This window comes from Juglans microcarpa x Juglans regia, chromosome 1S (assembly GCF_004785595.1).
Source record: "Juglans microcarpa x Juglans regia isolate MS1-56 chromosome 1S, Jm3101_v1.0, whole genome shotgun sequence".
Lineage (NCBI taxonomy): Eukaryota > Viridiplantae > Streptophyta > Magnoliopsida > Fagales > Juglandaceae > Juglans > Juglans microcarpa x Juglans regia.
The window spans coordinates 19,279,756-19,304,878 of NC_054595.1; the positions used below are offsets into that span (position 1 = coordinate 19,279,756).

General features: G+C 40.3%; 2 protein-coding genes across 7 annotated transcripts; one reads left to right on the top strand and one right to left on the bottom strand.

Annotated features, from left to right (window-relative positions):
- Positions 1–265: 265 nt before the first annotated feature.
- LOC121246745 (basic proline-rich protein-like) lies at positions 266–2,156 on the top strand. The gene is made up of 2 exons (XM_041144996.1): positions 266–414; positions 1,733–2,156. The coding sequence occupies exons 1-2, from the start codon at positions 266–268 to the stop codon at positions 1,980–1,982; spliced, it is 399 nt and encodes a 132-aa protein (XP_041000930.1). The 3' UTR covers positions 1,983–2,156.
- Positions 2,157–2,940: 784 nt separating this feature from the next.
- On the bottom strand, positions 2,941–25,123 carry LOC121246746. 6 transcript variants are annotated; one of them, XM_041144999.1, is made up of 12 exons: positions 24,782–25,123; positions 23,870–23,977; positions 23,326–23,412; positions 16,458–16,504; positions 9,638–9,695; positions 9,053–9,166; positions 8,673–8,786; positions 5,589–5,700; positions 4,682–4,770; positions 4,001–4,215; positions 3,551–3,764; positions 2,941–3,180 (listed from the first exon to the last, which is right to left on the bottom strand). In XM_041144999.1, the coding sequence occupies exons 2-12, from the start codon at positions 23,949–23,951 to the stop codon at positions 3,125–3,127; spliced, it is 1,188 nt and encodes a 395-aa protein (XP_041000933.1). In that variant the 5' UTR covers positions 23,952–23,977; positions 24,782–25,123; the 3' UTR covers positions 2,941–3,124. The 6 variants fall into 6 exon arrangements, with proteins under 6 accessions (XP_041000933.1, XP_041000931.1, XP_041000934.1 ...); XM_041144997.1 differs by having other exon boundaries at positions 23,870–23,970; positions 24,782–25,122; XM_041145000.1 differs by having other exon boundaries at positions 3,551–3,761; positions 24,782–25,122.

The following is a 25,123-nucleotide window of genomic DNA, read 5'->3' on the forward strand; positions in this document are numbered from 1 at the left end:
ACCTTGTAGAATCGCATTACTCGCACGTGTCTTGCGCTAACCATCATTCAAGTTTATCAATATAATATGCATTAATTTGAGAGCCTCTGTATATTTCGAGAGGCCAAGCTACAAACTCAAACACCATGAACTCCTTACCTCTGATGCTTTGTTTCTTGCTTCCCTACATTGCTGTCCCCTAAGTTAACATACAAAAACACTAAAAAACTTTGTTTTGTTTTCTACTGCAGCGGCTGTACTGGGGTGTTAGACTTTCAGGACTTGAATGAGACCACCGCGTCCTGGTGGACCGGGTGGTCCAGGTGGGCCTCCACCTGGAGGGGGTCCTCCTGGACCTGGACCTGCCGGCCCTCCGGCTCCATTGCCTGGACCGCCGGGCTTGTTCAGTGGATTATGCAGCACCATATCTTCTTGGTATGTCACAATTCTATTCCATATGTACTCTGATGTCAATAGCAAACAACAATTGAATATGTTTCGACGGAACTTTTCGACTTTTTTTAACGTTGTTTCCCACCTTTTCTCCGAGTTGGCCGAGCAGCACTAGATTGCTTATGTCAATGTTACTCTGATTGTTCTCCTTTCTGTCATAGAGAAAACTATGAACAAACAAACACGTACGAGAAAATATAGTTGAGAGGCCATGTTTTCAAGCTTCTTTCAACATGCACGTTTAGCAATGCAAGTAGATTGGGTTTTTAGCCATAACAATTACCAATATGTTTAACCATAACAATTACCAATATTGTTCATCTTGGATTTTATTATTCTAAGTAGGGGTGCTACCCGTCCTATATAGGCGGTAGCAACCCGTCCCCACCTAGCCGGGGTGACTGTCCGCATCCACCTACTAGGCAGGCAGATTGACCCCAGCACCATCCGGCTACCCTGTCTAACAACACATTTTTCACAAAAAAAAAAACAACAAAATTGCATATACATAAGAAAAACTGTACAAATCCAACAAAAAGTCTCACCAAAATTACAAATCCCACAAATCTTCATAAATCTTTAGATTTGTGCACAAATCGACAGGCCATGGCCATAGCCGGGGTTTAATTTATAGATACATGGCGGCGATCGTGGTCTTAGGTCGTAAAGACACACGACAGGCTGTAGTCTTATCATTGTAGACTACGGCTTGGCCGTGACTCATAACTTATGACCCATGACAACAAAGAGAGAAGCTGGCTTAGAGGAGGAGGAGGAGGAAATTAGAAATGAGAGCAAAGAGAGGACGATGAATAGCCATTGAGGCGTGAAAGGAATGGGGAGGAGAGAAGATAAGAGGAAAGGAAGGGAGGACGATGGGGAAAGTGAAATGAGAGGAAAGAAAAAAATTACGTATTTATATTAAGGGGTTTTTTTTTTTTAAAAAAAAACATTATATATATATATATATATATATATGTATATGGGCGGGGCAAACAAGTAAAACCTGGACGAAACCAAGGCCTAGCCCGGCACCCTCCCCCACCTTTGTGCATGGGCGGGTGCTCACCCATCTGCCCCCTTAATACGGGGTGCAACTTGCTTGTCCCAGGCGAGGGGGTCGAGTAGGCCAAGTATGGGTACCCAGCCCCTATACATAATTTTAAGCTATACAAATTGATGTGGCATATTTTAAGTGCCTTTAGATGAAAGCGGCTTAAAATGTGACATGCAAACTAGTATGGCTGGGAATGATGAAACTTAAGATGAATAATATTAGCACTTCTTTTTTGTTTCGCAGTGTCTACTTTATATGCTGTTGTTGGTTGTTACAAGATTGCTTTGGTGGTCCACCTTGGCCTCCGGCTGGCCCACTAGCTCCTCCCGATCTTGCTGGGCCACCTCCTCCACTTGGTCCCCCCGGACCGCCTCCACCTCCGCCTCCTGGGCCTCCTTTGGCACCACTTGGTCCACCTACACCGCTTGGGCCTCCTGATCCTTTTGGTGCCCCACTTGGTCCACCCGGACCTCGCGAACCACCACCTCCTTAACGTTATAAATTTCGTGTATGATATTTTCTATGCATATGTATCCAAATATGTAGTTATTGAACTATTCGTTTTTCATTCACTTTTGTTAAGCGCGATAGATGTTCACTCATGGCATGTAATCGTAAAATTTATCAGACAATGTATTCTATAGATAAAAATGCATCGTTAATCCAACTAAAAGTCCATTTTGGTCTTTTTGGAACACATACATATATATATGCAATGGTAGTTGTGAATTACTTGTAATGTCATTTTGGCTAAAGCCGTAACAAGTGTCTGCCAAAAGCTCTTCCTTTGCCATGTCACAATCACATTTAACCATATGATCATAGCATAAATAATTCACTCATCAGATGAGGCCACATCCTATTTTGTTGAGAAAAAGAAAAACATACTTACCCTACCAACTAATCACGTTGAGTCCTTTTCAAAACAGAAAAGGGTATGACATATTGCAACCCCATCCAAATTGAATTTGCTTTGATGATCAATGTTTGAGTCACATGCATGCATGCATGTACATGATGATGATGCTTCTACTAATTCATCTGGTCTATTTCTTTTTCGAATTCATGGTTAATGTCACGTAAAAAACCATTGGCTTTATTAGTATCTCCCAAGGATAGAGTTTATCTAAATATATAAAATATATAAATGTGTGTGTGTATTTGCAAGTTTTCTTTTTGATATAGCTAACACATCATTAGAGTATATCTCAAAGCGACGAAAAATATTAATATTTTTAATTTTATAACTATAAAATATCGCACAACAAATATTGTGTTGATGCTAATTTGTAAGTAGCAAAACCCGATAAAAGATCTCATTTCAAATGAGTTCTTCAGTGACTGGAAATTCCAGCAGGATCTTGAAATCCATACAATGAAAAGAGAACTTACAAGCAGCAATGCGAACAGCGACCCCTCTTTCTTACTACAATCTTAATGAGGCCAAAAGATAGAAATAAAATTTCCTTCATTTTCATTGATTATAAACATAGGTCTGAGATCAAGTATAATGCAGAAGGCTGGAATAAACAATTGGAATGATTTCCTTTACCAATTTCAAAAAAATATTCTAATTCCTAACCTCACGTATTGGGTTAATTACAACTTTGCGAGCAAAAATCCCCACCAGGACCCCTATAAAACAGGAACACCTCCATTTGGCTGCTGCTGCATGGTCCCCAGTGGTTTTCCTACAAAACGAAAGACAGGACCCAACCGCAACTTATTTCCCAGCTTCAAAGTATTTTACACCATAAATCATATGAAAAGAGAGAACATGGGGAAAGAGGAAGATGCAGGTGGACGAGCTTTGTGGAATTTTCCAGTGAGTGGTGTTGTATTGTCGTAAGAGGGACGAAGTTGCGGTTACTGCCAAAAAGAAGTGAATTCATTCACTAGCACATGGCCCTCACTCAACTAGCTTTTAGGCTTGGGTTGTAGTTAGGATTAGCATCGATGCTTCCCCCAAACCTTCTAATTTGTTTGCTCAAACTCATACTCAGCATTAGCAGGCAATACAAAAAGATTTCATAAATGCAGATGTTGTAAAACTTGGACTACCTGAATTGCCTGCAAAAGAATAAGGCTTCGAAATATATTTGCTTCTCAATCCAACAGGAGTGGCCTCGGGCCTCAAAACATTATCCACAGGAAACTGATTGGGGAAGTCACTAGTTGAGAGGAATCCTCCACTTTTACCCAAGCATACTTCTGAACTTTGTGCAAGTATTTGATCAGGGCTTCGCACAGAAGACAAGGTGTATGTATGTCTCTGCTTTTTAAAGAATAAAATAATGACAGCATTAAGTCAGTTGTTCTAAATTAAATTAAAACCAGAGCAATGAAAGTTTCAACAATTAAAAAGCAATGACTCGAATGATACATGAAGACTCAAGATTTTGAATGATGCCTCTTTCATATACTCCTATGATTTATTAAAAACCCACGACTCCGCAACCAGCGTAGGTGGATGCAAGCGGCCTTGAAAAGTAAGAAATAACAGGGGCAAACCTTCCTGGTGAGCGTGTCCTCCATTGGTTCACCTGAAGACTCCCTTGGAGTTGAAACTTGCAATGGAATCATGTTCTCCCGTAAATTCTTTGAACTCACCATATCACTGCAAAGTTCCTTGGTTGATGCCTCACAATAAAGATGAGTAAGTTCTGTTCGGTGACGATAAGTTCTTTGTGAGTAGTATATTTTTGTAGCTAGAGGAACTGGAGCATCTGATTAGAATTACGCCACAAGATTCATTGTCAATACTGTGAATCCAGAAAACACTTCTGAAGTCAAGTAGAGAAGGAGAATGAAAAAGGAAAAGTTTCAAAACTATTACGTCAAGAATTTTTATGACCACTTCAACCCAAAAGAAAATAATATGACAATTTTGCTACACAATATCGCAACTTATACATTTCAATACGATCCAGTGAAGAAACTGAGAAGATAATACCCCCCACCCTTGGGATTAGTATCATGACTGGAAGCAGAAGCTAATTCTTTACAACTTTACATTAGACTATAATAATGCAAGACATTATTAGAAACCATAAGATACGGTTTCTTATGCCTTCAAGATTGACGATTCATTCATTGACTGTCTATCCATCCACTAAATGCGACTAGGATATATTCTGCTCAGAAAATTCCACGGAATCAGAATAGCCTCAACAAATAAAAATTCAGCCTTACAGGGAAATGCATCTGCAGTGCTTGTGATTTTTTTGACACCAGATACCGCTTCTGAATCATTTGATAGAAGTAGACAACCAGCTGCAATCCTACAAAAACAATAAAGCAAATGAATTGCATATTGAAAATCCACAATTAAGTTTGAGGAGGGTTCTTAGAATTGGCTTAAATAAAGAATGGGTTTTTATCATTATTTTATTTTTAAGTAGCACACGTGCCCAACGGATGTTAAACCCATGAGCTCACCCTTGCCCCCATTCTGATAGGAGGAAGATATGTCATTTGAACTACAACTCATCGCAAGAATAAAGGTCCCAGATTGTTACTTTCATCCTATATTGCAAATCGTGTCATTTATAAAGGAGGAGACTGACCCCTCTTCCCCACAAGAATCTAAAGTTGCCAGTTTTTGGGGATAAAAGAGAATTAGTTGCCCAAAGTGAAAATGCCTATTCACTCCATCATTCTGCCATATTCTTCTTTCTTTTGGCCTTAAGAAGTGGCATATTTCAAATCACTCTTCACTTAGACATTGTATCTAATTTGGAGTCCCATTTGCTTGTAGTTAATATACATATATATTTTTTTATAAGTCTTGTAGTTAATATATACCATATACTAAAACAGAAATAATAATTCTTTTGTAATTAGCTTTAAGAACCCCTGTAAAAGTTCTTTACTTCGACTTCTGGACTAAAAGGGTTTCTTCAACATACAACCACAATTATTATCTGGCTGGGCATGAGTCCAGCAGAAATCTATGAAGTAGAGGACAAGAAGAAACACATAAGTAGTCTAATGCACTCTATATGTCCAAGATTCAGATTGAACTTTTTTCAAGTACTTGAAGATATTCAAAGATCATCATTCAGAGCAAAGTGGCACCATAGGAACAAAGAAAGCATACGGTTTAGAACGTTTTGCTGGAGGCGGCATTAGACAAGCTGGGTGGTCCTTATTTCCGGGACTAACTCCTGAAACATCCATCATAGATGCCACATTCATACAGGCTGAATTTCCTAAAGAAAATAGGAAAGCAATGAAGCAAGCTAAACTCAAGACCCAAACCAAATAGAACTTTTATACAGAAAGCAAATAATAATTGTATTTTACAAATACATCTAATCAAACATTTTTGTCCTTTGACAAACAATCAGAAGGGAAATTCTCATCTTCCAAAATCAGCATCTAAGAGAGATTGAGAATCGCAGAGACTCACTTGCTCTATAAATTATGATGCGAAGGGAGTGAATGCCGTGGTAGGAATAGGGGGAGGGGGATTAATCTTTCCCTTTGAAGCCCAAGATTCTATTTTGGAATGTTTGGGGGCTCAATAACTTTGATAAGCGCTTCCGTATTTATTGTGATCTTTGAAGGTGGATATCATTTGTTTTTTTTACAAGTAAAAGAAAGACAGGTGGATATCGTTTGATTACAAGAAACTAAGTTGAAGTTCATCAATAGAATCATTATTTGAAGTTCGTGGGGGTGTTCGTATGTGGGATGGGCCTATATTGCCTTCGGGTGGAGTTCTTGTAAAGTGGAATAAGAGCGTTGTGGAAAATCTTGAGGAGTGTATTGGGGATTATTTGGTTGCTTGTTCTTTCAAGAATGTTGAGGACAGTTTTGAGAGGGCTTTCCAGGGTATATATGGGGCAAATTTAGAGAGCAATAGGAGACTCAAGGGATGAGATTAATGGTTTGTATTGTTTGTGAAATATGCCTTGAAGCATTGGTGAAGATTTCAATGTCACTTGTTTTTCGAGTGAGAGAACGGGGGAGTCTCAAACTAGTTTGGCTATTGAGGAGTTTTCTAAGTTTATTTTTTATCTTGACCCTTGGATCTACCTCTTTTTGGTGGTGTGTATACATGGTCCAACAACCGGGTGTGGTCTCGTTTGGACATATTTTTGGTTTCTCCTTCCTGGGAGGAGGCACACTTCCCTAAGTGTTGCAAAAAGACACTACTTGGGTATGCTCCGATCATTTCCCATTTTGTTGGATTGCAGCAGTATTCACGAGGGTTGTAGGTACTTCCAAGAGTTTTATACACTTGGAAAGTTTGAGAAGAGCCTTAATGCAACTTTCATTGCACTCATTCCCAAGAGCCCAAGGTCTATGGATGTGAAGGATTATTGCCCCGTTAGTCTAGTCAATTGGGTGTATAAGATCATATCCAAAATTCTGGCCAATCGAATGAATTCGAAAATGGAGAAAATTATTTCGAAGCCCAAAATACTTTTGTCAGGGGACTACAAATATTGGATTTAGTACTCATTGCTAATGAATCTCAGAGAGTAGGATTAAATCTAGAGTGTTGGATATTGTATGCAAATCGGATACGGAGAAGGCCTATGACCATGTAAATTGGGAATTTCTGTTCTAGTTACTGTAGAGATGTGGATTCGGGGATAGATGGTGTTCATGAATTAAGCATTGTGTTTCCACAACTTGTTTCTCAGTCCTAGTGAACGGTTCTCCAGTGGGCTTTTTAAGAGTTTTCGAGGATTGGGATCCGTTGTCTCCATTTTGATTTGTCATCATCTTGGAGGTTCTTAGTAGGATGTTGGATGTCACTCGTGGTTTGAATCAGGTTTATCTCAAGATCCCCAGTGGAAAGCACTAATCATAGTACTATTAACTGTAACGCCTCATGAGAGACCCAAGCCACATCTGGGCCCTACTCCAAAAAGACTAGTCAATAGTACAATTAGAGCACCATTGGAACCATTATAAAGAACAAGAACCTCTCCTTCCCGAGCAATGTGGAATCTCATACACCACCTACACTCATCATCATCAATGGGTATCACATTAACATTTCTCACTTACTTTTTTGCAGATGACACTTTACTTTGAAGTTGTTTCTGGCTTACAAGTGAGTCTTGGGAAGTCCAACTTGGTCCCGGTGGGCAATGTTCGTAAAAACTCAAATACCAGAGGCACTTCCTCTCATTCACTAGAGTTTTTTAAAGAAAGGGGTGGTAGAGCAAGATTCGCACATCCATTTGTCCGGTCAAATAGAGGTTAACCAGCGCAAAAACAATACTCAACAAAATGCTCAATCCACATCCAACCAGCCCTATCTATAGTTCCTTTTCTCGGATGGACAGTCGCTCTAACATAGCTATCTCTAGCTAGCATCTATCGCCTAGATAGCGACCGAAGGAAGGAAATCCAAATGTTAATGGTCATCCATCCGGCTCATATTCAAAGCTTGGAGAGAATTTTGGGATGTTAGGTATCATCTTTGCCCATGAAATACCTTGGTCTTTCCCTTGGGGATGCTTATAACGCAAAGTCTATTTGGGATGACGTAATTGAGAAGATGGAGCGAACGTTGGCAGGTTGGAAATGGATATACTTGTCAAAAGGGGGCAGAATCACTTTAATCAAGAGTACGCTCTCTAAGCTCCCTACATATTCTATCTTTGTATTATGTGGCAGGTCAATCGAGTCACGGTTACCTGAATAACCCTAATGATAATATTCTTATTCCCTAATCAGGTCAATCCATGAACCTGCAGGTTAACCCAACACAACTAGATTATTATTCAGGTCACATTTGGGTTGACCCAAACCCATTGATGCCCAACCCTAACCCTATTTTTACGTGCCAATTCATATGTCGTGTCAAAAATTGACAGCCCTACCCCAAGGAGTGATTTTTTCTTCAAACCTTTTAACCTCAGTTCATTAGTAGCAAGTTAAAAAGTCTGAGAAACAGATCCTTTTGTACTAGATGTATCTATTACACTCATAGCCTCTAGAAAATGAGAATAAAAAGTAAAAACTACAGGACTGTAAACAAAATAAAATTCTCAATATAACTCCTTTGAGCAGTACAGAAAACATACCCCCATCCCTCCCCCACCAAAAGGTGGCTAATAGTGGGATCCTTTTTTCGATATTCTGTTGTCAAAGTAACTGGCTAGACATACAAACCCCCACCCACACCCACACATAAGCAAATCAGAGCAAATGAAGTTACTTTTTGCACGGGAAGCTATTCCAGCTTGATTGTCCAACTGGGATTCTGATACAGCAGAGTTATCAGCATCCACGGATTCAGACTTATCTTTCCCCCCAACAGGAGTAGCTTGGTCTAAGAGAGCTTAAGAATTATCAAAAAAATGCATCCAGCAACATAATACAAACTAAAACCCAAGATTCAACCGTTCAGAAAATGTTTCCCAAAAAAAAAAAAAAGATTATATGTACTAACTCATTCCAGATACTTGTCATATTCTTCAATTCAAGGCGAAACAAAGTTCACAAAAAAAAAAAAAAAAAAATCAGAAGAGGGAAAGTCCAAAAGACTAACAAACTGAACATTTAAACTTGGCCATCATAACTCTTTGTAAAGGATACTAGAATAAGCAGTTAACAACTTCTTTCTCTCCTTCTTTGGAAGTTTCCTGTTCACAGCACTGCCATCAAACTCCAAAATAGTTTCTTCTATAGAATTTAGTGACCTACAGAGTTCTGAAAAAAAATCAGAAAAAAGAAGAAAACCACTTCAGCACCAGAACAGCATCTTCTGAGAAATTACAGCTACAATCCCAACTATTAACATTTGGTGACTACTGGGAAAACAACACATGAAGGTAAACTAACAAAAGCAAGGTTCTCAGATGACAACAGAAAATTCTCCTGTTTCTCCAATTATTTGCAGTCTGTTATCACTGGAGACTCTCCTTACAATGGCAGTGATAATGAGAGGCAAAGCCAGTGAAAGCTTAGGTCCTGTACAAGTGAAACTTGTCCCTTTTTTATTTTGAAGATGTTTTCCGGCTGACAATTGCTGTTTTTACTTTGAAGATGTATTCCGCCTGACACTTGCATTTTTTTTTAATGTTCATTTCTTATCAACATTCTAAAATTCAATCTTTAACAAGTTTATTTTTCGGAAAATGGAAACTCCTGCAATTCTGAAGGGGGGAGGGGGCTCCAAACCTGCATGAGCCGCATATTGACTGGCCTTGATGGGCTTCTTGCAAGCATTGCAACATACCTTCATGTTTATTTAAAAAAATCAAATAAACATAGCGAATGAAAAGTTTACACGTTAAAAAAATTAAGAATGAAAACTTATAGAAAAGCCAATCTGCCGCATAAACAAACACAATCATAAACAAACACATATTGGAATGAGTTGAAGTAACATGCAGTTCCAAATTTAAAAAAAGCACCAAACAAGCTACTTTCTTTTTACGTGACCTTCAGTATAAAGCAAACAGAAAGTATATCGTGCCCTGGATAAGTTACAATACCTACGTCACACAAAAAAGAAGATGCAATTTAGAGACTGCTCAATCAATTGCAGCAATAATTTTAAAATTTTAAAATGTTTTCACAAGATCACTTCCTTTTATAGGAGTAATGCATGTTTTATTACAAGCATAGAAAGGCACAACCCATGTACAAAAGAAATATGCAAAGAGATACACCTAGCTACCAAGGAGAAGAGAAAGACTAATAGGCTGGAGAATCGGAAGCTATTGTGAGCAGACATCCAAGCAAAGAGATTGTTGAATACTATGGCTGTTAATTCCGACACCATCCTCTCACAGTCTTCAAAGGTTCGAATATAGCATTTTTGCCAAATGCACCACATTAATCACAAAGAGATCATCCTTCAAACATCCGAGTTGTTGTCACCACCATAAGGATTCCAACATGTCAACGACTCCACCACCCTCTAGGGCATAACCCAATCAACCCAAATGTGTTGATCATCAATGCTCGTAAACTTCAAGCCAACTCACATTGTAGAAGAAGATGATCAACATTCTTACCATTTTGCTCGTACATCCAACACCACCCCAATACTACAATATGCCTTTTTATGCAAATCCTATATTGTTAAAGTTTTTCCTAAGGCAGCCCTCCAAACAAAGAAAGCTACCCTCAAAAGCCCCTTATTTCTCCAAATGTACTTCCAAGGAAATGACGAGACAGGGATAAGTGCTTTTGGATGGGATCCAACATATTGATCATCATTGCCACTTCTCCACCTAAAAGAATACATTTTTTTATTTTTGACAAGTAATAGATAAATTTTAAAGATGATGTGCATCATGTGGTGTCTTTGGTCGGAAAGGAATGAATGATGTTTTGAAGACAATGAGTGCACAATGGCAGAGCTGCAGAATTTTTTTGTACACACTTTACTGCTTTGGTTTTCAGCTATTGTACTAAATGGGAACAATGTGCATGACTTTTTGTCTTTAATTTACCGTTCATAGAATGTATTTAGGTGTTCTTTTGTATATTTCCTATGTACACAGGCTATGCCTAATTTGTGTCTCCACTGCCCGCTTCTCGGCACTACTCAACAGCACTCCTGCTGGTTTTTTTTACAGTTCTCGTGGTTTGGGGCAAGGAGATCCCTTATCTCCTCTTCTGTTTGTTATAGTTATGGAGGCACTTGACCAGATGGTGAAGGCCGCAGTTGGAGGAGGGTTCCTATCTGGGTTCCAGGTGAGTAATGGCACTAATGACTATTATCATCTCGCATCTTCTATTTGCAGATAATACATTACTTTTTTGTGAAGCGAACCATAGTCAGATTCAATCACTTTGAGCATTGTTATCATGTTTTGAAGCAGTGTCGGGGCTTAAGGTGAATTTTGGTAAGTCTAAGATGGTTGCGGTGGGCGTGGTGCCCAACATCAATAGCTTAGCAAGCCTTCTGGATTGTAAGGTGTCTTTGTTGCCTATGAAATATTTGGACCTTTCGTTAGGTGCAAAGTTTAAGGCTAGAGCTATTTGGGATGGGATAGTGGAGAAGGTAGAGAAGAGGTTGGCAGGTTGGAAAAGGGTGTATGTATTGGAAGGGGTCGTCTCACTTTAATAAAGAGTACCCTAACTAATCTCCCCACCTATTTCTTATCTTTGTTTCCTTTGTCGGCAGGGGTAGCGAATAGGATTGAGAAATTCTTCCGGGCGTTCTTATGGGGGAGGAAAAGAAATACCATCTGGTTAATTGGCCTACCGTATGCTCCCTAGTCTCGAATGGGGGCTTGGGAGTATGCAATTTGAGAACATTCAATACAACTTTATTGGGGAAATGGTTACAGAGATACCACTTGGAGGGGGAGTTATTGTGGAAGGAGATTATTGATGCTGGACAAGGAAGTGCTTTTGGGGGGGGGGGGGGGGGGGGGGGGGGGGGGGGGGGGGGGGGGGAGATTATGGAAATTTATAAGGAAGGGATGGCCATGCTTTTAAAAACATATACGTTTTGTGCCCGAAGAGGGTACTAGAATCAGGTTTTGGCAGGATGTGTGGTGCGGAGATTGCGCTCTAGATAGAGTTTTCCCAGCCCTCTATTGTATTGCTACCAATAGGGATGCTTTAGTGGCGGATGTGCAGGTATTACTACTAAACTTTGCACCCAACGGAAGGCCCAAATATTTCATAGGCAACAAAGACACCTTACAATCCAAAAGGCTTGCTAAGCTATTGATGTTGGGCACCACGCCCAACACAACCATCTCAAACTTACCAAGATTCACCTTAAGCCCCGACACTGCTTCAAAACATAAGAGTAGTGCTCGAAGCGATTGAATCTGACTATGGTTCGCTTCACAAAAATGTAATGTATCATCTGCAAATAGAAGATGTGAGATCATAATAGAGTCATTAGTGTCATTGCCCACCTGGAACCTAGATAGGAACCCTCCTCCAACTGCGACCTTCACTATCTGACCAAGTGCCTCCATAACTCTAACAAACAGAAGAGGAGATATGAGATCTCCTTGCCTCAAACCACGAGAACTGTAAAAAAAAAAAAAAACAGTAGGAGTGTCATTGACTAGTACCGAGAAGCGGGCAGTGGAGAGACCTTTTGACGAAGATGAAATTTATAAGGTCATTATCAGTATGTCCAAGGAAAAAGCGCCGGGTCCGGATGGTTTTTCGATGGGATTCTTTCAAAAATGTTGGGACATTGTGAAAGGGGATATGTTGCAGGTTTTCCATGAATTTCACTCTTTTAAAAAGTTTGAAAAATGCCTTAATGCGACGTTCATTGCTCTCATTCCAAAGAAACATGGGGCTACAACAATTGAGGATTTTCGTCCTATAAGCCTGGTGAGTGGGGTATACAAGATCATCTCGAAGGTTCTTGCTAGTCAATTAAGTCCAGTGTTAGAACAAATTATTTCCAAGCCTCAAAATGCATTTATTCATGAGAGACAAATCCTTGACTCGGTTCTTATTGCAAATGAGTGCTTGGATCACAGAATGCGGGAGGGAGTTCCAGGCATCTTTTGCAAGCTTGACATGGAAAAGACTTATTATCATGTGAATTGGGAGTTTCTATTATATTTGCTAGGGAGGTGTGGCTTTGGCGATAGGTGGATCTCATTACAATTGGGCAAAGAACAAAGAGAAAAGTGGTAAATCTCAATCATGAGCTGATACAATAAAAGAAACATTCCATTAGGGTATATTATCTGAGATTTGCATGTGTTCTGCAACTGAAGCCTCCTTAAGAAGACTTTGTACCAACCCACCCGTGGGTAGCCCAAGTGGTAAGGCGAACTTGTGTGCATGTGCCCCATGTCATAGGTTCGATTCCCCCTGGGATCAAACTGCGATTTAAGTGGGAGGCCATGGTGGTGGGTTGATGTGCTAGTCTCCTTGGGGGTTTAGGTTCCATTGGTGAGTCCTAAGGGCTCTGCCGTGGAATGGATCCCCCTTCATAAAAAAAATTTAAAAAAAAAAAAAAAAAAAAGACTTTGTACCAACATCCACTTTTAGATTTGTCACCCACCTCAAATCTAATAAAACAAGAGAAATCCCCCACCCTCTCCTAATGTTTTTCTACAACCCAACTCCAAAAGGTTCACTAACCTCATTTAAATACCAACCTCCCCACAGGCTACCATATTGGCTTTAACCAACGACCACCATAAAACTTCCTTCTCAATGGCATACTGCCATAATCATTCCCTCAAAAAAAGAGATATGTTGGGAAAAAAAAAGAACAAGTTTCTAATGCCAATGCCACTAGAAGAGATAGGATACAAGTCTTTGACCACTTAACTAGGTGCAACTTGAACTCATTGCCAATGCCTCCCCACAAGAAGTCCCTTTAAAGCCTTTTGAGATGTTGGGCTCCACCAACAAGGATAGAGGTAGAGATAACAAATAGGTTGGTAGATCAGAGAACTTTTGATCAAAGCACCACACCTGCATTTAGACAAGTATAGCTGCTTCCACCCATCTAAGTGGTGTTCCGTCTTTTCCATAATGTTAACACAAATGGATTTTGCTGTGAATAGCACCCCCAACAGAAGATCTAGATACTTCATGTGTAAAGATGACACCCAACAGCCAAGGATGCGTGCCAAACCACCATTTTGCTCCACCACCCCAACCTCACTGATTCTAACTTTGCCAAGTTTATTTTCAATCCTGAGACAGCTTTGAAACATGGGAATAAACAACGAAATGAATTATATGTTTCTGGAAAGCCTCACAAAATATGAGTAGATCAACAAATAATGGGTGTGACAAAATAAGCTCCTCATTATTTCTAGAGACCATTGAGAAACCTGACAAGAGCAATCTACTCATTGAATCCATTAACACAACAAAAGGTAGAGGGGAGATAGGGTCCCCTCTCTTTTCACAAAATCACACAGTCGTCTTTTTTTTTTTTTTTTGATAAGTGAATAAGTATTAGTAATCAACAAATAGTACAAATACAACAAGTATGCCCTATCTAAGTAGGTGCAATAGAGACAAGAAAATCATGTAGATCCATGCCATTAAAATCAATAGCAATGGCCCAAATACATAGAGTTCTACTAAAAAAAGCTTTTAGTTCCTCTAGCGATCTCTCCTTGTCTTCAAAAGTCCGTTCATTGTGCTCCTGCCCCAAACACCACATGACGCATATGGGGACCATCTGCCACACAACTTTAATCTGTTGAATGCCTCTTAGATTTGTCCAGCTGGCCAGAACTACTATCACTGTCTCGAGCATAACCCAAGCCAAGTCTAGTCCACTAAACACTTCATTCCATAACACCCTAGTTGTCTCACAATGTGAAAGAAGATGGTCCATTGACTCACCCCCTTTCCTACACATACAACACCAATATGCGATCATCACCCTCCGTTTCCTCAAATTGTCAATTGTGAGGCCTAATGAAGTTGTCCACACGAAGAAGGCTGCTTTGGGCAGTGCCTTATGTCTCCATAGCCTTCTCCATGGAAACTGAATATTGGGCTCGTGTAAGGGACTTGTAGTAAGAGCAAACCAAGAAAGCGCCTTTACCTGCTTGTGTCCACCACAACATATCTTCTTGCTGGTTGCTCAGTTTTAAAGAGTATAAGAGGTTGAAAAATTCTTCAAAACTGCTCATTTCCCAGTCTTGTGCCACTCGACTAAAATTGATATTCCACTGGATTTGCTCCCCCACTATCACCATGACTTCAGCCATTGAGGCATCTTTGGCACTTGCAAACCGGATAAGTGAAGGAAATACATCTTGTAGAGGACTGTTACCACACCAGATATCACTCCAGAATTTAATCCTAGACCCCTCACCCACAATAAATCTAGTGTCTAGTAAATACATCCCATCCTCTTCTTATATGTTTCCACAACTCCAATCCGTAAACACCTGTAACTTCTTTAGTACAGCATGCTCCCCATAATCCTCCATATTTGCTCTCAACCACCAGCTTCCATAGGGCTTCTGGTTCCTTATGGTATCTCCACAACCATTTGCCAAGTAGCGCCCGATTAAAAATTATCATATTTCTAATACCCAATCCACCATTGGAGATAGGGCGACACACCTTCTCCCACTTGACGAGGTGGAATTTGAACTCCTCCCCCACACCACTCCACAAGAAGTCACTTTGAAGTTTCTCAATTCAAACTGCCACACTTGCTAGGATAGGGAAAAGAGATAAAAATAATAATAATAATAATAGGTAGGTAAATTAGATAATCACACGGTCATCTTTTTTTCCCAAAATATTCTAGAAGCAAGGGCAAAGAGCTACAGTTTTTTGAACAAATAACATAAATTTAGTGAAAATGCTTTTAAAAGAGATCTTACTAGGCCTCTAAAAAGCAAAAAATGTACATCCTAGAGATGTGTTACAAAGATCTGAGTGATACCCTAGGTAGAATTACTGCTACACACACTGGCATCCTTCACTCTATTTGCTTCTTCTATCAAAGTACATCCCATATTAATAGCATAAAAAAGAACAAAGGTTATGAAAATAACTGTTGACTCCAACTAATCACAGCTGCATGCAAACTTCTTTACAAAGAGGGTTCATATGGTATCCAGGTTGTCAATAGTCTCTTCTAGAAATTCCCATTTAGAAGCTTACTGAATCATGGCAACATATAGCAGCAAATGTGCCAGAAATTGTATGTTACATGTGAGGAAAGAATCAATGGACTAGCATCAATTATGGCACACTTCCATAGGATCAAATTACATATCTTGCAAGCATTTCCCATCCTTTTACATGCAAAATATCCATATTGAAGTCAAATTTAAAGGAGATTCTCCTTTAAATTTTTCAAACATCACCCTAAACCAACTTTGGGGAACAAAAAGACGGGGGTGAAAAACACTTGTAGAGCCTTGTGGGAGAAATATAGAACAAGGAAAAGTTAAAGAACTACCAATTATTTAGAAAAGAAGATCTCTAGCAGGCTAGCATCTATACCACCATGTCACAAAGAAACAATTTCTAGTATGAAATAATTTATAGTGATGCCGAACCTTACCAATTGCAAAGGCTCAGCCATAGGCTTCAAACCAAAGACATGCATATCTGCGTAAGGAAATCACAAACACTTGGAAGTTAAACCAACAAACTGGAAAGTGCAAAGATATGTCACACTGTTGACATGAGCTGAAGTAAAGCAGCTTTGCAAGACTCTTACATATCCTATTATGTAAGCATAGCATAAACAAACTTTGCCCACAAGGTCTTCTTTTTAATAAGTTATAAAATTTCATTAACTACTTATCAAATAAAACTTCATTAATCCGTCACTTTGAACCCATATATGCATGATATATTCTCAAGAAACATCTAAAAATCACTGACTGCATATTTTCATGTTACATGGACACTTTTAAATTAGAAAACACCTCAGGTCAATGCATGTCAAATAACAAATACATAGATGTTAGTAGAATACTCCCTAAGCAATGTTTCCAAAAAACTACCAACCACCTGGGAGAAGGAATGTACACATAGTTCGCTTAATATACTTCAGGAAAGCCAAAGCTACAGAGGCGCTCAAACTTTGCCACCTATTTGGTCATATAGAGAAAAATGATAGGTAATAAAGTGAACAGAAATGATAGGCGAATGGGACAATTTGTGGGCCATTCACAGACGCAGGCAAAATTTTCACAGTTCATGTGAACAGTGGAAAAGTTTGCCTATTTCCATGAATGGTCCATAAATTGTCCCGTGCTTGTAGCATAACTCTAAAGCATAGGATGTCATTAAAGATTCCGATATTTTGCTAAGGGAACTTTACTTCAATACCCTTAATGTGACAAGGAAAACTTTTCCCACTCAAGTCTTACTAGTAATATCCTTAACCTCAAGTTCCGCCAGTGGAAGCCAGCTGAAACTTTTACCAATACATGGACAACAAAAAGGGAAAACCATCCCTCAAAAAGTTTAAGTCATCAGGTTTAGGCATTCTGAAACCAGCAGTTTAATGCTCCATCTAAAGATCACATCGTATCTAACTTGGCCCATATCCATAAAATTTGCATCCTTTCTCTTTTGTTTATATCTGGTAGCTCTCCAAAGGCAATTCCACCTACCTTTAGCCATAACTGATGTGATGCTTCTTACATGTATCAGGGTTGCCTCTATATACCAGTTTCATTATTTGAAAGAAAAAGTGGCCCCGAAGATTTATGTCTTGGGTGTATGAAGGTCGAGGTTACATATATTTTTTTTGGTTTCTTATACTGGTTTTCATTTTTATTTGGCTTACTCATGCGTCTTGAACTGTTATTGCAATTAAATAATTCTGTGGTGGTTGCCGTTGAGGATGGTGGTTAGTTTTTATTAACTCCGTCGTCGATGGCTAGAATGGGAAGCTCTTGGGAGCTTGTCATTGAATCAAAGATTTTCTCCGTCGTGAGAGAAGGAGGTCTGGTACGTATCACTGAGAGTGGTAGGATGTTTAAGCAGGAGTTATTGATGGGATTGAGCACTGCGCAGTGGCTGGAGAGAGTTTTGGAGGAGAGTGAGATGGGTGTTAGAAAGGATTACTACTCGTCAATAAGGGAGGGTTACCGGAGTTTCATTGCGCAGAGAGGCTCCAATAAACGTGGCAAATTCTTGGAGGTTGCGGTGTATGCTGAAGGGGGCCGCCGTAGCTTTATCTTTATTCCTGAAGGAGAGGGGGGAAGGGGATAGAGAAGAATGAGGGAGGTGCTGAGGGAGGTTACCCAGGTGGTTAGAAAGAGAGCTGGGTCAGGAGATGATGTTCAGAGGAGGCAGTGGGGGGAGGTGACTCATTCAAAATCCTATAAAGAAGCATTAACGCCGACGGCGACCTTCGTTGCTTCAAGATATGGAGCCAGCAGGGGAGAACACGATGGTGAAGAGCCTCGAGTGCCTCAAGGCTTCTTTCGGGAAAGAGAGTGTGAAAGAGACGTGCGGGAGGTACACTGCATGGTGAGGGATGTGCAGTGGCAGTTGGGGAATTTGCAGAGGGGAGTGGCTAAGTTGTTGAGTATTGTCGGGGATGGTTTGGTGTTAGATGAAACGAGGCGTTTAAGGGAGGAAAGGCGGAGAGGCAGACTAAGGGCTCGTCTTATCGAATGGACCAGTATAGGCCAAGTCATAGACAGGCCCGTGACCCTCATGGACAAAGATGGAGGCCCAATCCTAGGGCCCGTAACATGTGGAGGCCTAGGGCAGTCTTTGCGAAGGGAGAAAGGTAGCCGCCACCGAGGGAGATGTCGCGGCGACACAATCAGGCGGTGGACTTGCCGGAATCTTCGTCGCGACGACCTTAGAAGTCGCCGACGAAGGTGGTGGTTCATCAGGAGGGTGGAACTCACACGCAAGCGACGAAGCAGATCGCGACAGTCCCAGAAGTGGACCTTCCACCACCACCGAGTGCACTTCCTCCTCCGGGGAGTGCACAGAAACTGCCGACGGTGTGTGGGGGAGGTGGCGAGCGTCCCTGAGCCTTTTAACGAAGTCGTTATTATGGAGGACAGTGAAACAGGGGACTCGGCCAGTGAAGACTTATTCCTTTCTGATGAGGAGAATTCCCAGAGGCTTATTCAGGTGTCAAACAACTCTATTGGGGAAGTGGGTTTGGTATTAGGAGAAGAGCATATGGAGGAACTACCGGAATTTCAAATGCAAAATCCTATCCCATTGAAGTGTTTGTATCCAAATCAAACGAGTGCTTCAGATTGGGTATTTAACACAGTAAAAGATATTCAGGAAATGGTGGGTTTGAAGTGTGAAGGTTACGAGGAGCAGTTCATGGCATTACTAACAGCCATCGAAGCAAGTCATCAACAACAAAAGAAAATTAGATCTAAGAAACAGCATGAGCTCAGGAGGTTGACTTGGTCAATGAACTCTGAAGGTAGCTCTAGCAGGGAAAGGACTAAAGGAAAGGGGCTGGCCCCAAATGAAACCAAAAATAGTTTCATGGAATGTCCGCGGTCTAAATGTGCCGAGTAAGCGGCTTCAAGTAAGAAACTTGTTGCGAGGGTGGAAGGCGAACATTGTTTGCTTACAGGAGATGAAGTTGAAAGTTATCACCACAAGAATTCTAAGAAGTTTATGGAGCTGCACACACGTGGAGTGGGTATACTTGGCAGCTAATGGGGCCTCAGGAGGTGTTTTGGTGATGTGGGATCAAAGGGTGGTGGAGAAAAATGAGGAGTTTATTGGGTTATTTTCGGTAGCATGCTCGTTTAAGAGCGTCTCGGATGGTTTTTTGTGGGCATTGGCAGGGGTTTATGGTCCAAATTCAGACAATGATCGTAGACTTTTGTGGGATGAACTAGCCAGTGTATACAGTTGGTGGGATCTTCCATGGTGTATTGGTGGAGATTTCAATGTTACAAGATTCTCTAGTGAGAGCTTCGGTAATAGAAGATTGCGCCCAGCTATGTCTGATTTTTCGGAATGTATTTTTGAGTTGAATTTAGTGGATCTACCTATGGCGGGGGGTTTATGTACGTGGGCCAATAATCAGACATGGTCTCGACTAGATAGATTCTTAATTTCCCCTGAGTGGGAAAGTCACTTCCCTGAGGTTTGGCAAAAAAGATTGCCTAGGTTATGTTCGGATCATTGGCCAATAATGCTGGATTCTGGTGGGATTCAAAGAAGACGTCGGTATTTTAAGTTTGAAAACATGTGGCTAGAAACGAAAGGTTTTGTTGATAGGGTCAATCAGTGGTGGTCATCTTATCATTTTCGGGGCACCCCAAGTTTTATGTTGGGGGGTAAATTGAAAGCTTTGAAACAAGATTTAAAATTGTGGAATAGTCTATCTTTTAGGGACATTGGGGAACAAAAGAAAACCAAGACAAGGGAGATTGCTAAAATGGAAAGGATACAAGAGTCCAGGTCCTTATCACAGGAGGAAATAACTAAAAAACTAGAGCTGGTTGCAGATCTTGAGAGGATCATTCTTTTAAAAGAGATATCGTGGCGGCAAAAGTCAAGAGCGTTATGGTTGAAGGAAGGAGATAGATGTACTAAGTTTTTTCATAGGATGGCCAATTCTCATAGAAGATCTAATAATATTGAGATGCTGAAGATAGATAGGGCAGATTGTAAGGATGAGCAGAGAATTAATGATCATGTAGTTGGGTTCTTTGAACAACTACTTACTGAGCAGGAGGGTTGGCGACCGAAGCCTGATGGGTTAGCTTTCGACTCTATTGGGCCTATGGATGGTATTCGCTTGGAGAGGCCGTTTGAGGAGGTTGATGTTTTTGAAGTGGTGAGGAAGATGGCCAAAAACAAGGCTCCGGGTCCTAACGGGTTTTCTATGGGTTTTTTTCAAACTTGCTGGGAGGTAGTAAAGGATGATCTCATGAAGGTGTTCCAGGAGTTTCATTCGACTGGACAGTTCGAGAAAAGCCTTAACGCCACTTTTCTTGCTTTGATACCGAAGAGGGTTGGGGCTGAAGAAATCAGGGAGTTCCGACCCATTAGCTTATTAAATGGGGTTTACAAGATCCTCTCTAAGGTATTTGTGAATCGCCTTAGTGAGGTAGTGGGAAAGATAATCTCAAAGCCTCAAAATGCTTTTGTAAAGGATAGACAGATCCTAGATGCAGTCCTTATTGCAAATGAATGTCTGGACAACAGACTGAAAACTGGTAGTACTGGGGTTATATGCAAACTAGACATGGAAATAGCTTATGACCATGTTAATTGGGAATTTTTGCTAGATCTCCTAAGGAGGTGTGGTTTTGGGGAAAGATGGAGATCATGGATCCGTTGGTGTATATCTACGGCAAAATTTTCAGTTCTGATAAATGGAATTCCAACAGGTTTTTTTAATAGCACACGAGGCCTAGACAAGGAGATCCGCTATCACCATTACTATTTGTTATTGTAATGGAGGCTTTGAGCAGAATGACCTCAGCCCTAGTTGCAAATGGGCGTGTGAATGGTTTTTCAATAAGATCCCCGGGTGGGGGATTTATTAATATTTCGCATTTATTGTTTGCAGATGATACTCTAATTTTCTGTGAGGCAGATAACAATCGGATCCGTGTTTTAAAGGCCCTTCTTCTTTGTTTTGAAGCAGTTTCAGGGTTGAAAGTGAACTTGGATAAATCAGAGATAGTGCCTATTGAAAGTGTGCAACGTCTAAGACAGTTGGCTAATACTCTGGGGTGTAAGATTGCTTCACTCCCTATGACATACCTTGGTCTTCCATTGGGGGCCGCCTCACGAGCAGCTTCTATATGGGATATAGTGATTGAGAAAGTAGAGCGTCGATTAGCAGGATGGAAGAGAATGTATTTGTCAAAAGGTGGTAGGATTACCTTGGTAAAGAGTACGTTATCTAACTTACCGACCTATTTTTTGTCCTTGTTCCCTATCCCTGCAAGTGTGGCAGTTCGCATTGAGAAACTACAACGAGATTTCCTGTGGGGAGGATTGGGTGAAGAGTTTAAATTCCACCTAGTTAGGTGGGAAAAAGTATGCAGACCTATCTCTTCTGGTGGCTTGGGGATTAGAAATTTGAGAATCTTTAATTGAGCGCTACTTGGGAAATGGTTGTGGAGATACCATAAAGAACCTGAGGCTTTATGGAAACTGGTGATTGAGAGTAAATATGGAGATTTATGGGGGGGATGGTGTACCAATGAAGTGAGTGGGGCATATGGTGTGGCTTTGTGGAAACATATAAGAAGAGGTTGGGGGGTCTTTGCCAGGCACACAAGACTTTGTCTTGGAGATGGGACTAGGATCAAATTTTGGTATGATACTTGGAGTGGTAATGGGGCTTTAAAGGATCTATTTCCTGTTCTTTTTAGGGTGGCAAGTGACAATGATGTCTCTGTGGCGTAAGTTATGGTGATAGTGGGGGAACAAATTCAATGGAACATTAATTTTAGTCGGGCAGCACATGATTGGGAAGTTGACAGTTATGCAGCCCTTTTCAGCGTCTTATATTCACTCAAACGGAGTAACCATCAAGCTGATAGGTTGTGGTGGATACATTCGGGAAAAGGTTTATTTTCGGTTCGCTCATATTATAAATCTTTGTTACAAGAACCTCCAACTCAGTTCCCTTGGAAAAGGATTTGGAGACACAAGGCGCCCCTCAAAGCAGGGTTTTTTGTGTGGACCGCTTCTTTGGGTAAGATCCTCACAACGGATAATTTGAGAAGACGAGGGGTGATCATCGCAGATTGGTGCTGCATGTGCAGGAACGAGGGTGAATCTGTGGACCATCTTCTACTACATTGTGATATAGCTCGAGGGATTTGGAATGAAGTCTTTAGAAGACTGGGTTTGGGGTGGGTTATGCCCGAGTCTGTAGTGGAGATGTTGGCTAGTTGGACAAATCTAAGAGGTAACCAACAGATCAAGGCTGTATGGAAGATGTTGCCTATTTGTGTCATGTGGTGTTTATGGCAAGAGCGTAATGAACGGACGTTTGAAGACAAAGAAAGATCAATGCAGGAACTAATTGCTTTCTTTTATAGAACTCTTTGTACTTGGGCCACTGCCGTTATCTTTAATGGCCAAGATTTTCACGCTTTCCTTGTTTCTAATGTTCCTACTTAGCTAGGACATTCTTTGTACTGAACATGGCTTTTGCCTATTCTTTTATTAATATACTTACACTTAGCAAAAAAAATTATTTCCTGAAGGACTATATATCCACTGCTCTTTAGACAGAATCCCCATGATGCTACAGTGGTATATGAGATATTTCTTTGCAACACCGACTGGTAAATTAGAAGATATGCCACAAAACACTCTAAAATCACCTTTTATACTAAACACTGCCATGCTATATGACTTTCGTGTAAAAGGAAGATAGTCATTAAACTAACAAATGAATAAAGCTGGAAATAGCTGTTGAAGAAAGAAAGTTGCAAAAAATATACCTTCTTCATCAAGTAAATTTGCTTCGTCTGCCTCGCATAGTTCTCTACATATGTATTGAGCAGATAATTTCCGGTGCCCAACTTCATCTGCCAACCCCATAGGAGGACAATGGTTATAATAATTGAGGTTTGAAGTATATATACCTAGATTCATGCAACATTACATAGCAAATAAAGCACAACCACTTGAATCAGTTGTAGCTTGCATAGCTAAACCTTGGTCACTGAAACTTTCCCTCCAACTAAGTAGTATATATAAATTGAGTTTAATCTGGTTAACTTGAAAATAAACTAGATGATTTAATACTATTGGAAGCATTCATCTTAACCCACACTTCTTACATGTAAAATTTCAAACATGCTTACTTCATATTCCCCCAAGTGTATAAACACACACACCTGCCCATGGATGGAGAGAGTCAGGTGAAAATTCATATACACGAGACTTAATATGTTTGTTAGTACTATACCATCTTTTACACGGCGGCCTAATAGGTGAGACTATAGTAAGACAATATAACTATGAACCTCATACTAATTGTACCTGCCATGGTTTGTGAGAAGCTCCCAGCCACAAGAAGCCTTTCCATGGCTGCCATCCTCCCACTTCCGAGAGAGCATACCATTGAGAGAAGTAATCCGTATCTCTACACTAGAATTAGAAAAGTCACTATATATGGTTTGTAACTTTATTGAGTGATATTGGGCACATGGGGATGGGCAGGGGAAGATTCCAACCAATAACCCCACTTTATGATGCATGGTGCCAGCCAATTGTGCTACCCCTTGCAGCAAGAAGGGCCCAATATTAAATCCAGAGTAATGCTATGCCCCAATCCCAACAGTATAACTTCGCTATGATCTCAAATTAACTACATCTAGCAAAACAATTTTTTTATCGGTAAACAAGAAGTTTTATTCATAATAATAGGCAAAGCCCACATCTAGCAAAACAATAAATATCACATATGCATGCACGCAACACTACCCGCAGGTTCATCCATTTCCACTTTATTGTTCCATTTTTACTGGAGTTACCCAGCAGGTTCATAACAGATCCTCTTAATAAAATTCATCCTGATTATGTGAAAAATATTAATTTTTTTGTCTAAAAAAACAAGAGTTGTTGACTTAAACTGTACATTGTAAGAACAAAACACATTTAAAAAATGCAAGGAAGATCAACCGTTGGAAAGCCCACGACACCGAAATTGACTGTATAATCTAATAAGAAACAAAACTGCACATGCAATTCAGACGAATTCTTTGGCACGCTAAACCATTATAACAACCGAGAGAGACGAAAAACCCAAATCTTTTATAAAATGCCAAACGAAATAGACTCGTAGAACCTAGCCTACTAAAAGAATCATATTATATGTACTTAAGATAATGTACCTATCATAATTAATCAGAATTTAAAAAACAAACACCAAAATAAATACAAGAATCTCACCTCAATCTGTGCAAAGATTCTATCCACGAAAGACCTATAAAAAAAAGCCCCAGATTACATAAATAAGCTGGAGTATTCGGAGAATTCGAATCAATCCGCGAGAAGACGTCGATCTCCGCCTGATGTCGGTAGAACCGGAGGCGAGGGAGAAGCGAGGAAGCGTGGCAATGGTGTGAGCGGAAACCCTAGGCACAGAGAGAGAATTTGCTTTTGGTTCAACACGAAAGCTCTACTCTGCTCTCTCTCTCTCTCTCCTCCGCGAGGAGAAGAGGAAGAGCGGGGAAAGCTAAAAAAATGAGACGCTTTTCTGATTCGTGCAAAACTGCATTGCCAACTGCACAG